This window comes from Prunus mume, linkage group LG6 (assembly GCF_029339155.1).
Source record: "Prunus mume cultivar Tortuosa linkage group LG6, ASM2933915v1, whole genome shotgun sequence".
Classification (NCBI taxonomy): Eukaryota; Viridiplantae; Streptophyta; class Magnoliopsida; order Rosales; family Rosaceae; genus Prunus; species Prunus mume.
This window is the reverse complement of record NC_142703.1, coordinates 18,656,763-18,671,923: the sequence shown is the minus strand read 5'-3', so window position 1 is coordinate 18,671,923 and position 15,161 is coordinate 18,656,763. Positions and strand designations below refer to the sequence as shown.

The 15,161-nt window shown below is 36.0% G+C and overlaps 2 protein-coding genes across 3 annotated transcripts; one reads left to right on the top strand and one right to left on the bottom strand.

Annotated features, from left to right (window-relative positions):
• The first annotated feature begins 5,797 nt into the window (after positions 1-5,797).
• LOC103335729 (MATE efflux family protein) lies at positions 5,798-12,651 on the top strand. Of its 2 annotated transcripts, XM_008238760.2 has the most exons (14): positions 5,802-6,335; positions 6,432-6,526; positions 7,124-7,232; positions 7,401-7,456; positions 7,961-8,016; positions 8,441-8,579; positions 8,660-8,797; positions 9,659-9,727; positions 9,814-9,924; positions 10,147-10,275; positions 10,681-10,758; positions 11,816-11,887; positions 11,967-12,029; positions 12,113-12,651. In XM_008238760.2, exons 1-14 carry the CDS (start codon positions 5,885-5,887, stop codon positions 12,212-12,214), a joined length of 1,668 nt encoding a protein of 555 aa, XP_008236982.2. In that variant the 5' UTR covers positions 5,802-5,884; the 3' UTR covers positions 12,215-12,651. The 2 variants fall into 2 exon arrangements, with proteins under 2 accessions (XP_088910816.1, XP_008236982.2); XM_089054690.1 differs by lacking the exons at positions 9,659-9,727; positions 9,814-9,924 and having other exon boundaries at positions 5,798-6,335.
• A 203-nt stretch (positions 12,652-12,854) lies between these two features.
• Positions 12,855-14,939, bottom strand: LOC103335726 (RNA-binding CRS1 / YhbY (CRM) domain protein). The gene is given in 4 exon segments (XM_008238755.2): positions 12,855-13,321; positions 14,324-14,524; positions 14,527-14,655; positions 14,657-14,939. Coding segments are annotated over 4 exon segments (840 nt in total). The 5' UTR covers positions 14,891-14,939; the 3' UTR covers positions 12,855-13,045.
• Positions 14,940-15,161: the final 222 nt, after the last annotated feature.

The following is a 15,161-nucleotide window of genomic DNA, read 5'->3' as shown; positions in this document are numbered from 1 at the left end:
TTGGATAACCCTAAATTTGAGAAGGGAATGTTATTTGGAAGCAAGGAAGTCTTGAAAAAAGCTGTGAAAAATTATGCAGTGCAAGGCAATTATCATATTAAATTTGTGAAAAATGATAAGAGGAGGATAATTGCACAATGTAAAAATTACACGTGGAAAATGCATGCTTCTTTTATGCAGCTTGAGCAAACCCTGCAAATCAAGACATTTATTAATAAGCACATTTGTCATCGAAACCCTACTAACTCATATGTGAATTGTGTGTTCATTGTTCATAAGTACTTAGATCGTATCATGGATGAGCCTGATATAAAGTGTAAGCATTTGAGGAAGGCAGTGAAGAGGGACTTAGGGTATAATTTGTCCGATAGTCAATGTGCAGGAGCTAAGAACAAGGCTAAGGAGATAATAGAAGAGACTTATAAGGAGCAATACTCAAGATTACGAGAGTATTGTGATGAGGTTAGAACAACTAATGTTGGAAGCACAATGAAAATAAGGGTGGAGCCTCCTCCACATTTTTAGAGGCTTTATGTATGCCTTGATGCATTCAAAAAGGGCTTTCTTGCTGGTTGTAGACCCATTTCTCAGATAAAGCCTAGTTGTTTCAGTTTCTTATTTTTAGTTCTTTTCAAATTAAAAAAAAAATAAAAAATTAGTTGTTTCAATTTCTTTTCCTTCACTTTGTTAGTTGTTAACTTCAATTTTTTATTTTTTTAAAAGTCAATTGTTAGCTGCAGTGGGAATTGATGTTAATGATAACACGTATCCCATTGCATATGCTGCAGTGGAGTGGGAAACAAAAGAGACTTGGAGTTGGTTTTTGGAGTTATTGATTGGTGATATTGGTCCTATAAGTGACCATGGTTGGATATTTATATCCGATCAACAAAAGAAGACTTCATCCTTTTTTATTTGGGAGTTTCACTAAAACACCCAAAATGGAGGTTGAAATTATAAAAAAACCCAACACCCAAAATACTTTATAAACACACCCAAAACCCATCATTACACACACTCAAAACTCATTTATAAACACACCCAAAAAGTTGACTTTGTGGTTGATTTTGGGTGTGTTTCTATGTTTAAATAGTGCTTGGATTTTTTTATAAATACATGTCTAGGATTGGGTTTATTTATAAATTTGTATTTTTATTTTGCTTCATTTTGTTTCAGTTTCTTTAAAGCTTAATAACTGATTGTTTGTGATTATAGGGACTGGACAGAGCATTTGGCATTATGGTGCCTCAAGCCCAACAAGATGGTGTTTTAGGCACATGTATGGGAACTTCAAGGACAAGTTCAAGGGCAAGGGCCTAAAGGATCTGTTATAGAGTGCAATTAGGGCATCAAATAGGTATGAATTTGAGGTTGAAATGAATAAGCTGAAAGATATGAATGGAGCTACATATGATTGGTTGATGTCAAAAGATCTAGATAAGTGGGCCAGACATAGGTTTAGTACTGCCCCTAAATGTGACATGTTGTTAAATAACTTGTGTGAAACTTTTAAAAGCTATATTTTGACTGCCCGAGATAAACCCATACTAACCATGCTAGAAATGATAAGGTGTAACATTGTGAAAAGGTTTCAAATGAAGAGGGAAACAATGTCAAAACATGAAGGGGTCATTTGCCTTAAAATTCAAAAGACGTTGGAGAAGATCAAATATATCTCAGCTAGGACTTGTATGCCAACTCAAGTTGGACCTTATGAATTTCAAGCATGAGAGTATTTACATGATCAACATGTGGTAAATATAGCTTAGATGACATGTAGTTATAGGAGATGGGATCTTAATGGTATCTCTTGCATTCATGTTGTTTCCGCTATATATCCATATAGAAGACATTTGGTATAGAAGACATCCAGAAGATTATGTCGCATATGTTATCACAAAGATACTTATTTAAAGGCTTATGAGCCAATAATTCATCCTGTCAAAGGCTTTCACATGTGGCCAAGGTCAAACCAAACACCATTGTCACCTCCACTTGTTAAAAAACAACTAGGGAGACCAAGGAGAAGTAGAAAAAAAGACCATGAGATGGAGAAGACATCTGATGCCATATGTGCAAATTTGAGAAGAAAATGGACTGTTACTTGCACTAGACGTTTTCAAAAAGGCCATAATAAGATGAATTGTAAGAATCAACCACAAGACCCTCCACCTAGAACTTATATTGATAAAAGATGGACAACTGGGTATCCTTCAAAGAAAAAGAGAGTTTCTGAAACCAATGCATCTACTTATGAAATAAATGCAAGAGGTTCTCAAATGAATGTGCAAAGAAGAAAGCTTCCTGTGAGTTTCAATTCATAATTTTTGCAATTTCTTTTTTACCAACTTCATGTATATTACAATGATTAGTAAACTTAATTTTTTCAATGCAAATCCAGAAAAGCTCATCACATGCAACTTTAGCAAGGTGTATTGAGTTCTATGAATCTATCTGTATTTGCCTCTGTGAACCCATATGCTTTTGCCTCTGTGAATTTATCCGCATCTGCCTCTATGAATCCATATGCTTATGTGCATCCAACTCCAAGGCAAGGTCCAAGAATGTTGGGAGTTAGCAGCAGTGCTCCATGGTAACCACCTAGGAAAGCACCAAGGAAGTGAATGAAGTACAAATTTGACTATTTTGTGAAGTAATGAAATTGGAAATATAATTTGAAGTTGGGAATATATAAGTATTTTGAAGTGTTGGACCTTTCAGTTGCTAGAACTTATGAATTTGAAGTGTTGAACCTTTCAATTGTTGCACCTTTTGAATGTTAGAGTATTTTGAATTGCTGCATGTTTTGAATATGACATCATTTGTTAACATTCTGAAGTTTTTTAGTTGCTGGAACATTTGTTATGTAATAGCATTTTGAAGTTGTTTTGGAATTGAAAGTGACTTGTTTTGGAATTGAATGGGAGCAACAATTTGTTAACATTCTGAAGTTTTTTAGTTGCTAGAACATTTGTTATGTAATAGCATTTCGAAGTTGTTTTGGAATTGAAAGTGACTTGTTTTGGAATTTAATGGGAGCAGCAACTTGTTAACATTCTAAAATTTTTTAGTTGCTGGAACATTTGAAGGTTTTTAGTTGTTGTACTTCTATGTATTCTACATTTGGGATTTATGGCAGCCACAACATTTTTTTAGTTGCTGGAACATTTGAAGTTTTTTAGCTGATGTACTTCCATGTATTCTACATTTGGGATTTATGACAGCCACAACATTTTTTGTCATGCATGTGCAGGTTTGATTTTATTTCCTCCTAAATTCCTTAATTTGCTAAATAATATGTGAGAAATGTTAAGAGATGGGGATATATAGTTTGGGCATACTCTGCGCCTACATTCTTCTAGGAAGTTCACTCTTTTCAAACTTCTGTCCTTTCACTTGATAGTGTTCAGCAATGTGCTAGCCCAGGTTGAATTTGCATACAAAAGGAGCTATATTAAATTGTTGTTTATTGTTTGGGAAGTTCCCTGCTTACTATCTTTAGTTGCTTGCCCATGTATCATGTATGTATTGTGTGATTGGGTTAATAGGTGACATTTTTTTTTTTTTTATGTGTTATATATAGGTGAGCTTTCTTGATGTTAACCTTGAGATATTTGTAACAAAATTTGTGTTGTTGCTGTAGAATTTCCGTTATTTCTATCATCACTATGATAATGATTGAAGAAGTTATTCTTCCAGTATCTCTGTTGAAACAAATGTCAATTCAATAAGGCAATTTGAATCAAAATAAAGCTTCCATTCCACATTCCTTGTAAATTTTGAAACCAAAAGAGCTACAACATTTAATTTACATACTACAACATTCAGAATACATAACATATGGGAATGGTGCTAATGTTTAATTTTTTACCAACTTCATAACCACTATCATGATCAACAACACATAAATTAATACTAGAAATCCACAAATCAATAGCAACAAATCCCTAATTCCATTTAGGGAATTTACAGTAGAGTCTTGCAACTGTTTGGGCTTCATCAATTCATCTTCCAAGCAGCCATTAATGCCTTCATCTCCTCTCACTGCTTCATTCTCTCTGCTTGCTTGATTGAATTTAATTGGTTTATCATCCCAAATAAATCCAGCACAATAAAGTGTTCCCTGCATAGCACAATTCCAAAATTACTAACACAAAAACCAGATTCACCATTTATACCCAAAAATTGACAACATAAATTTGCATTTACATAAGATCTAGTGCATTTCTAGAAATGTCTCCCACGAGTCCTATCTTTCTTGGAGATTCCCAGTCTCATTTCACCATTATAGAATTGACACTTTGGAGCTTGGCCAGAGTTCGACATCTCTCAAACTTCCCCCAAAATCGCCAAATTTGAATGGGCAAGGCTGAGCCATTGTTTTAGGTTTATAACATGGAGTCAATTTGAAAGTAATGCCCTGCCATGTGAGGGACACGTGCTCAGGCCCTAACATAACTAAAAGAAATCTGACAGAAATTGAGAAGTGTCCTTGAATTGCTTGGAATCTTAAACTACTTTGGCAAAAGTGACGAAATTGAAACCACAGGGACCTTAGTGGTAAAAGTTGGAAACCACGGGGATTACAAGTGTCTTTTGCCTTAATAAAACGCAAGTTGTAGCTTTACCTTAACGTGGCATGACCCATTGCCAGTCCTACTCATGTTCTTCTTTCATGATAAATTGTGTATAATCATACTTGCTTGGCTTTTCGAAAACATTAAAAATTACTTTCTCGTCTCTAATTTATGATTCAAAGGGTGTTAGATTTTTTTTTTTAATCAATGGGGCTGAGAGAACACAAACTTGAGACCTCTTCCAACATTGAAAACGAGGTATCATTATACTGATAAATTGGAAAAAACTTGAATTGTTTGAACCTCATAATTTGCTCATTTTACACCCAGTTGCTAATAAAAATACCATTTTACCTTCATGAAATGTCTGATGATTTTTTTTAGCCAAATACATATTTGTGAGATTTGAGTGATTTTCCAATTTTGGCATGTCTTGTACACTGGCTTTTTTGACATGTCGAGTACGTTGACTTTGGAAAAACGATCCGAACTTTATATTTTAAAACTCCAATTTATGTGTCTAAAATCCCTTATTTTTTCTTGTAAGGGGCTTATATCGCAGGTGGTTAAAAACATTTACGGTACATCCAAGGTCCTAGATTCGATTTTCTCCTCCCCCAATATCATCTATATCAACAAAAAAACAAAAAAAAAAAAAAAAACCTCTATTTTCTCCGATTCTACTACCGAGCTGTTTTTTGGACTTAAGTTTTAACTGAGTTAGCAATTGATCTCAAAATTCCAAAAGTATGCAAATTACAAGATTAAGAGTTACCGAATCTAAAAATGGGCCTACACTAAAAAGTTCAAGGAACACCCAATTTTATTTATTTATTTATTTAAAAAAAATTCAAAACAATAGTTCAGTTTGGTATCAATCTAAGTTTTCCCAAATCCGTTTTATATAGAATTAAGGCTTGATTATTGTTTTACCCCTAGAACGGACTCGATCTCACTTTATCCCTTGAAAACTAAAATTTTCTCTCTTTATCCTACAATCTCTAAAAGTTGTTGAAATTTTCTTACTTTATCACTTTCGTACATTTCCATCTACAAAACTGTTTTATGAATGTATGGTTATAAGGTTGGTAGAGGATTTCTTCCTGGTACCTTTTTTCACTTAAAAAAATATAATCTAAATTTGCTAAAATAAAAAGCTACCCTCCACGTGGAGTCAACCCAACCAAGGTTTCCTCTTCAAATTTGTTGGCCTTCGTCGTCGTCTCTTGTTCAAACTTTCGTCCTTTCTTTTTCTTTCCCGGGCGGTGATTTTCCTGCCCAATTTTCCCGCAAAGCAGACAGAAAAAATGCAAACCAAAACCCTGATAGCTCACCCTCCTCACTCCTGTCTCCTCCAAATCCCCACCCACAGCTCTCGTTCCAAACCTTCACTCTTCTTCAGCAATCCATCTCTCTCTTTCACTTCACGCGTTACCCACACACTTCGCCTCCCTAAACTACTCTTCTCGGCTCCAGTACGACGTCGTAGTGGGTTCACCACAGGTTGCATTAGTGAAAACCTCGACGATAGCGCCGGAAATCGTAGCGTAGAAGATGGGGAAGATGACGCTTCGGTGTCTGGAGAAGTTGTGGAGGTGAAGAAAGAAGAGTTGGAGAATCCGAGTCTATGGAATCAAATGAAGGAGATTGCAATGTTTACGGGACCCGCCACAGGGCTCTGGATATGTGGCCCACTTATGAGTCTCATAGATACTGTGGTCATTGGTCAGGGAAGCTCTATTGAGCTTGCTGCTTTAGGTACTTAGTTCAAATTTACTTGGGTTTTTGTTTTTGTTTTTTTGTTTAGGTAATGGTGGAAATTTAGCTGAGCTCTGTTTACTATTTTCTGTGCAGGCCCTGGAACTGTATTGTGTGATTATATGAGCTATGTGTTCATGTTCCTTTCTATTGCAACTTCAAACATGGTTGCCACTTCGCTTGCAAGACAGGTTAGTTTCTCTTAGGATATTGGAAAAGTGTGCATTGCGTAGGCGTTGATAAGAAAATGAGTTAGACATGAAACTTTCATCTTTTGGGTATTTTTGTGCCAATATTCTATAAACATGAATCATGATTGCTGATATATTAGTCTTTCCAAGACAACGATGCAGTCCGGGGAGGTGTGGTCATTTCAGTCAATTTGTGAAAATGGATTTAACTCAAAGGGCCATAGTTAGGTGGGGACAAGTTTTTCCCATTGGATAAGTGGTCTTTTCTTGAAAATACATTACAAGACTTCTCTAATAGAACAAATATAATGATAGCTGATGACTTGCTTGTGAGCATGGGCATGAGGTTTTGCTTGTGAGATGTTCATGCACTGTCAGTGTGTACATTTGTTATCACTACATTGTAATTTATAACAGACTACATTTATTGCTTTGGTATCAAATCATGTTTTCTTTCTTTCTCTTTCTTTTCTTTTTCCAGAGACGAACTTCTGTTATGTATACTTATGAATGCTTCATGCTGGATTCATCTGCTAATTTAATCACTATTTTCCATGACTTTTATTGTATTTCTCTGACTATCTAGTATTGGTGCAGGATAAAAATGAAGTGCAACATCAGATATCTAATTTGCTCTTTGTTGGATTGACCTGTGGCATCTTAATGCTTTTATTTACAAGGTTATTTGGTTCATGGGCACTAACGGGTAATGAGGACAGATACATATTTTAGATAGCTTTATTGTTGCTGAAAGATGAAGTGCTTCATTTTGTTCAATTGTTTAATTTATGCATTTTATAGCAGATAGTACGAGGTTTTCAAGTCTCAAAAAGTAGCATAGATGATTATTGACTTATGAATTCTTGCTTTTCAGCCTTTTCTGGGTCAAAGAATGTGGAACTTATTTCTGCAGCAAATACATATGTTCAGGTGTCTTTCCTTTTTTTTTCTTTTTTTTTCTTTTTGTTATTTACGTTTGCTCTTGGTCATTAGGTATATACGTACACGTGAGAATGAGATTTTTGGTAGAATTTGTGCATTATCTTGTCAAGGTTATTTGATCTAAGAGGTATTTCTATTTGTTTAGTGCCATTATTCATAGTTATCATACGGAAGGTCCACATAAATGAGAACCTGTCTTATTTTTAATATTATTAATGTGCATGGATACTTGTGATGGAAGTCCAAACTAATGTTTCTGCAACACTAATTTGTGCTCAAAAAGTAAGTAATTTCTTAATAATGTCCTGTTGTTCATTAGTAGGCGAAATCAAAATTGAGTCTTTTCTTTACTTGATTGCTCCTATGTTGTTACAACTGATGATCATTTGACATATCTTTCTACATGGTGTTCTTCTACAACCAGTAGAAGAATCCCTGTCTTGATTTCTTTAAAATTACTTTGTAATTTGACTGATTATATTCTGTTGGTAGATACGAGGATTGGCATGGCCTGCACTTCTTGTTGGTTGGGTTACTCAGAGTGCAAGGTTACTATATCTCTTCCCATGCATTATCTACAGCATAAAATTCTAACCATTTAAAGATATAGAAGTGAATAAGTAAATTGATAGAAGCTCTATTTGTCCTCCTTGTTCACAATAATTAGCAACTGCTCTGCATAATGGATATGGTAAAGGCCTTAATATCTGTTTAGCACAGGGGATATTGATTCTGTTGGGGGAGAACTGATATAATTAAGTTTATGAATTCACGTCTCATTGTCTCAGAAACAAGTATGAGACGAGCACTCTTAATTTGACTTTTTATCAGGGAAAATTTTTATTTTGACTTGAATCACTTATTTATTGCCTAAGGGAAGGTTATCTCTGGCAGGAAAGTGCTGAGGTTAATGAGATTGTGAGCAGCTGTTACTTCATGTTCAGTCTCTGATATTCTCAATCTGTTTCCCAGTCTTGGCATGAAAGATTCCTGGGGTCCTTTGAAGGCCTTGGCTGTAGCTAGTGCCATAAATGCTGTTGGTGATGTGCTCCTGTGTAGCTTATTAGGCTATGGTATCGCTGGTGCAGCATGGGCAACAATGGTGTCACAGGTATGCTAGATGAACATATTAATATATTTCCTATTGGCACATTAACTTCTTTTCCACTACTACTGACTGGTATTAAATAGGTTGTTGCAGGATATATGATGATTGAAGCTCTCAACAATAAAGGATACAACGGCTATGCAATCTCTGTTCCCTCATCCAAGGAACTTCTGACAGTACTTGGGCTTGCTGCTCCAGTATTTGTGACAATGATGTCGAAGGTTCAATTTACTCTTTTAAATTTCTTTATCATGTCTGATGCGATTTTCTCATTTTTCATTGTTCGTTAAACATCATCGATCCTCTTGCACTCCCTCTTAAATTGATAAGGGATAAAACTTCTAAATTCTCAGACTAGATGGCATTATCATCACAAATTTCAAACCAAAACTTCATAAATACGTATGTATTTTAAATTTTTATGAACAAATATTCAATAGTCATACTACATTTAATAAATTCAGCAACCAAACATGACTCAACTTAGGGAGCACCCAAACAACGCTTGAGCAACCAATAAAGGAACATCCAGCAACAAGATCTGACCAGAAGGGGACAGCAGGAGTCCTATGAGGATCAGTGGATCACAATCAGAAAGCATAGAAAAGAAGAAATACCAATAGTAGTTAGTGAAGATGTCGAAGATGATGATGCAAAACTAGACTTCTAATGTTTAACAATGAGAAACGATGAACAACGGATGTCGACTACTGTAAGTAACAGAACAAACGGTTAGACTAACAAAGGAGAGAGGGAAAAAAACAAAAACAAAAAACAATTTGGAGAACATTATGACAACCTATTTATAACACAGCTAAGTTTGTCCAGAAAAAGAAATATTTTTTCCCTAAGAAGGTTAGGTCTAATGCTCTGATACTGTGCCGAAAAATAAGAGAGAAAGTTAGATGCTTTAGTTTAAGTAGAATACGGCCTAAAGGAAACTAAATAACAACCAACTCACTCACTTTAGGAAAAACTAGATCACACCCCTGAACAGATTAGGCAACCGAAATTTTCTAACTAACTTGGAATCCTAATTAAAATATAATTTTGTTCTCTAATAGTGATATTGTGATGCATAGGTTGCTTTCTACTCCCTCCTTGTATATTTTGCAACATCTATGGGAACAAATACCATGGCTGCTCATCAGGTTAGTTTTGGTCAAATTTCATGTTAGTAGTGGTTTACTTTTGGAGATAAGATGGTAATGTGCATTGATGGCTTGCCATTTACTAGGTCATGATTCAAACATTCTGCATGTGTACGGTGTGGGGTGAACCTCTCTCTCAAACTGCACAATCATTTATGCCTGAATTTATATATGGAATAAATCGTAGTTTGGCAAAGGTGTGTCCTACTTAACATTCTATTGATATGATGACATCTAATTTTTTATCTTGGTTGTACTGTTTGAGATTTGAAGATCGTGTATATTTTGGTGTGGACAAATATATTACAAAGGATACTCCCCTTTCAATGAATATAATGTAGATTATTCCTATGTAGAATCTGTATCTATATTAATGTTTATTTGTTCATTGTCTTCTGAAAGTTTTATGATACGAACAGGCTCGAATGCTGCTGAAGTCACTTGTCATCATTGGAGCTATACTTGGTTCGGTATTGGGTATCATTGGAACATGTGTTCCATGGTTGTTTCCCAATATCTTTACACCTGATCAGAAGATCATACAGGAGGTTGGTCTTTGCTTTCTTAAACTCGTTAAAGTCATCTAATTAAAATTTCTTTTGTTGCCATTAGTTATAGGTGCTGCTGTGTATCTTGATCAAGGAAAGAATCAAGTTGGGTTGTATAGCTCCTTTATAAATTGTATTGATCCTTCTATAATATTTACAGCTTTCAACCAGACACATAGTATTGTGACAACTGCTTTTAAACTGAATCATCAGCACTTATTCTTCCAATTATATCAAACTTTTGACTCCATGCATATTGATTATTCACCTATGGCTTACATTGGTCATGAAAAAGTGGAATAACTGATAAAAGGTTCTACAAGTCCGTTGGTCATGAGTTGTAATAACTTGTAAAAGGTTCCACAAGTGTAATTTCTCATGATATTCTATTATGTGTTAATGCAGATGCATAAGGTGCTGATACCATATTTTCTTGCATTAGCTGTGACTCCCCCCACTCACAGCCTTGAGGGAACATTGCTGGTATGTTCAATTTTATCTTCAATGATGATTTTTCTAATGTTCTTCTTATAAGCCTTTGGTTGCACATCTTGTGCCTGCCTTTTAGATCAAAGATTGATGAAAACTTTTGAGTTATGTATGCACTGTGTTTCCAGTGGAAATACTGAACAGTTCATCCTGTTTATAAATGTGAAATATAAGCTCTCTTGGAAGGGTTTAATAAGTTTAATAGTCATGTTGTGTACTTGAATGGGATTCTACTTTCTGTGGCATGGTCAAACGTCTGATGGATGCTCCTTGTGATTTGTCTTATCTTCATTAAACATGCACTACCTTTCAGCGAACTCAATTTTCTGTCTATTAATAGGACTTAATCTTACTTGAACTGAAAGCTTGTTGAGCTAAGGGACTTCTTTTCTTCTTCCTTTTTTCCTTTTTTTTTTTTCCTCCTTGTGCTTTGGGAAAATCAGACTAATATATACCCCAACTCGTCACCATCTGAGGTCAGATTTTCCAGGTATTGTCATTGCTAATAGAACATATGGCTTACCGATTTTTTTTTTTTTAAAAAAAGGAAACCGTCATTCCATTGCTTTTGCTGGACAAGGGATGCACTTTTTGGCCTATGGTTTACCTTTCCCCAGATGATAGAATTAAGTTCTTTTGGGCCTATAGTTCACTGGGACGTTAGCCATTTCATCCCCTTCTGCCATGTATCCCATGGTGTTCTCTATCACAACAATAACCACTTGTGAGACATACACAAGTCTCCCAAATCTCATTTATGCACTTTAGTGTTCCGGAACTTCTGTTCTGCTGGAAGTAGGCTTTTCTTTTTTGTTTTTGAAACCTGACAGCACAAGCACATACTCAACAAGCTATATTGTTTTGCTAAATCTTGTGCTTCTTGCTGATTATCCAAATTACAAATTAAAGAAAGACCCTCTTTTGAATGCCATGATTTGGAATCCAAACTTGCTTCGAATTATTGTTTTTTATTTTATTATATTACTATAGAGAGCTCTCTTACATCATAGGCACAAACTTCTTCTCGAGCATCAGAATTTTCTTTTTGCAGGCTGGACGAGATCTAAAATTTATTAGTCTCTCCATGAGCGGATGCTTCTCTTTAGGTGGACTTCTATTGCTGGTAAGATCTGTTTTAAATCTCTTGGTGTCTACTTCAAGAGTTATTGGTTCTTTATGCATCCACATTTTTCTTTCATCAGCTGTTGAGCAGTAGAGGATATGGCTTAGCAGGCTGCTGGTGGGCACTGGTAGCATTCCAATGGGTAAAGACCAATATCTCTATGACTTTGCATGTCTAAATATTTACCTATTTGAACTTATCTTAATACAGAGCTTTCATTGGCAGACGCGGTTTTTCCTCTCTCTACGACGTCTGATATCCCCCGATGGCATTCTTTTCTCTGAAGATATGAGCCACTACAAATTGGAAAAACTCAGAGCTGTGTAATCTAGGAATCATATGAACATATGAGCTAAATGGTAACATCTCAGCGTGGATCAAATTCATGTTGCAGTGCTATCATTTTACAGATTAGCAATTATGATCACATTAGATGCGCAATATCCCAGTGGCCAAAAACGAGGTTGGCACTATTCTTGTGTCTAGGAACGTTCAAGGTTCTACTTCAAGATCCAATGAGCAGATGGAAGCAATGTTGGCGTCAAGAAAGTAATTATAAGCAGCTGCGGTGTCTTTTGATCAATTGTTGTAATTGTTCTGTAGACAGAAAAGAGAAGCTCCATACATAAATGACTAGAAAAGGATTCACAGTTTTTATCTGTAAACTAATTGGGTGTTGATCAATCCAATTGGTGAACAAGTTCAATGATGAAACCAATTCCTATTTTTTATATAATTTGAAGTGACATTTGCATTTGGGATTCTATTTATGCCTTACAATTTGATATTCACACTTAATTAAGTTTTACAACCCAACATAATTTAGAAAATGATTCCAAGAAGCCTTTTTTTTTATTTTCTAAGTTGAGAATGATTAGAAGTAAAGATTCAATTTTTCTGATACTAGGGAAGAGAACAAGAAGACCCTTTGCCATTATGGTCACCGATGCCAGCCACATGCACCGTCTTTCAGCAAGATCCCAGGTTACCTTTCAATTTCACTTTTTTAGGTTCAGTTTAAATTTGACTTTGCAACAAAAATTCCACAGTATCCACACAATGCAAAGATTTGAAGGTAAAATGTAAGAACCCCTTCCCCCAGAACCTTGTCAACACAGTTCCAGAATAATATTACCATAACCCTAATGTGACAGGAATTTAGACCCTAGTTCTTCCTCGGCTATCACGCCCAAACGTTCTTGGTCTTTCTCCTTTTTTCTGAAATTCCACTGATGTGGGTCTCGAATAAGTCTTTCGTCTCATAAATACCTTCCGCATCTGCTGCCTTTTCTCCTCTGCTTTCAACTTGGTGAGGCTGGGCCTGTATAGAATCACTGTTCTACCAATTTGACCAACAATAACTGAACCAGTTGCTTCCTCCAATTGTTTCACCACATCGTCTAGCTCTCCCGGGCATGTTCCATGTATTTTTACCTGTTCACAACATTAAATGGCACTATGTTTAGCTAAGCACACCTATATTTCAGTTCTTCACTTTCAATTGGTAAAAGTAAAATAAAGAGAGAAAACAGAGTGACACACAACAAATGAAATACAGACAATTACGATAATTTTCTAAAAAGAACTCATCTTGTCCAAGTTAGTCTTTGTTTACATCTACCTTCCCTTGGAGGGCTGTTCGGGAGTTTTCCATATCAGGTTCTAAAGTCTAATGTCTAAACCATAGAGTACGCTACAAACATTGTACAGTTATAAACTACGGTACAAGGTCTTTCTTCTAATTTGGAGTAACTGATTGTAAGGGAAGCTTGTGCCTCATGCAGTGTCATCAAGAGCTAATTCCAAATCAGCTCAACTCAACTCAACAAAGCCCTAATCCTAAAACAATTCGGTCCGGTATGTGCAAAATAGTTTTCAGTATGATCCTCGCAAACTATCAATAGAGCCTAGAATTATGACCTTTTTATCAGAAGACAACATCTTATTACAGAGCACTAGCTAGCAGAATCATCAAGCAGACATCTCATGTCATAACAACACATGTTTAGCAAGTAGATGGGCAACCCTATCAGAATAATGAGTTCATCAGATCACTTCAATTTGAGATTTCAAAATTTATTAACCAAAACCCCTTACTACTAGATATTCAAAGAGAAGTAAGAAAGCTACCCCATATGCATTCCATAAATATCAGAATCAACAATCTTCTACTCCCTAAATTGAGAAACCAAAAATGTAAACACTTCTGTGACAAAAAGAAAAAAAGATAAGACTTCAATTATCTTCAATTTATTTCTATGACAAATCAGAGAAAATGCAACTTGCCTCATCAATAAGCAGCAGACAAATTTCACACTAGCAAAAAAAAAATCCCTCAATTTTGGCATAAACCCTTAAACCCCAACTGGGTACTGACTCAACCACCAAATTCTTCTTTAAAAAGAAAAGCACTAATTCATAAATTGAACAAATTACCTTGAGAAGCTCGTTGGATTCAAGATTCTCTACAAAAGAAGCTGCAACACTGGCTGTAACACCGGACTTTCCCACCAACTGGGACTTGAGCTTCTTCCCCAAGCTGTGAGCATAGGACGCAAGTTCCTTCTTTTCTTTCACCGTAAGGCTTGGTGGCTTGACCCCATCTCTCTTCAAACCTGAAGAAGACTCCAAACCCACTATTGGGCATTTTCCTTATTATCCAAGTTCTCAATTTCAATCTCGGCTTCCTCACCATTATCGTTATCATCATCTTCTGGAATTTCAAGTTGTTGGGTTTCTTCTGCTTCTTGTAAAGAGGCTTTGGGGGCCAGGAGGAGAGTGGGAGAGAGTGGAAGAGTGGCAGAAGAGGAGAGGACGAGAAAGGGGGAGGGAAGGAGAGATAATTCTACGGCGTGGGATGAATGGAGTCGTGGAGACGGTGGTGGTGGAGATGAGAAGGGGTTTGAGAAAAAGGGAGAAGGAAGAAGATGGCGGTAATGGGCGGTGGAGGAGGCAGTGGAGCCGGTGACAGGTTGGGGCTCCCACTGCTGATGCTGCTGCCATTTGCTCTAGTTTTTTAGCTTACCCAACAACACTTTACCTTCTTAATGTTTATTTAGGCCAAATTTCACTATCGGTAGTTTTTCACTTTCATCATTGTATAATTTCTATTTTCATTGACCAAAATAATTTCTATTTTCAGTTTCTCAGCTTCACTTCATTTGCAACGTATTCCAATCCGAGTCGGTAATTTCCAAGTTACAGAAAAGTTCTGGTTTTTTCATGATTATATATAAATAGTCCCGATCTCTTGGACCACAGGAGTCCATGATAT

Excerpts from the sequence above, each read along its gene's own strand:
- LOC103335729 (XM_008238760.2), top strand. The coding sequence starts at position 5,885 with ATGCAAACCAAAACCCTGATAGCTCACCCTCCTCACTCCTGTCTCCTC. Across the intron at positions 7,457-7,960 it reads CAGCAAATACATATGTTCAG|ATACGAGGATTGGCATGGCC; the intron begins GTGTCTTTCCTT and ends TTCTGTTGGTAG. Across the intron at positions 12,030-12,112 it reads CACTGGTAGCATTCCAATGG|ACGCGGTTTTTCCTCTCTCT; the intron begins GTAAAGACCAAT and ends TTTCATTGGCAG.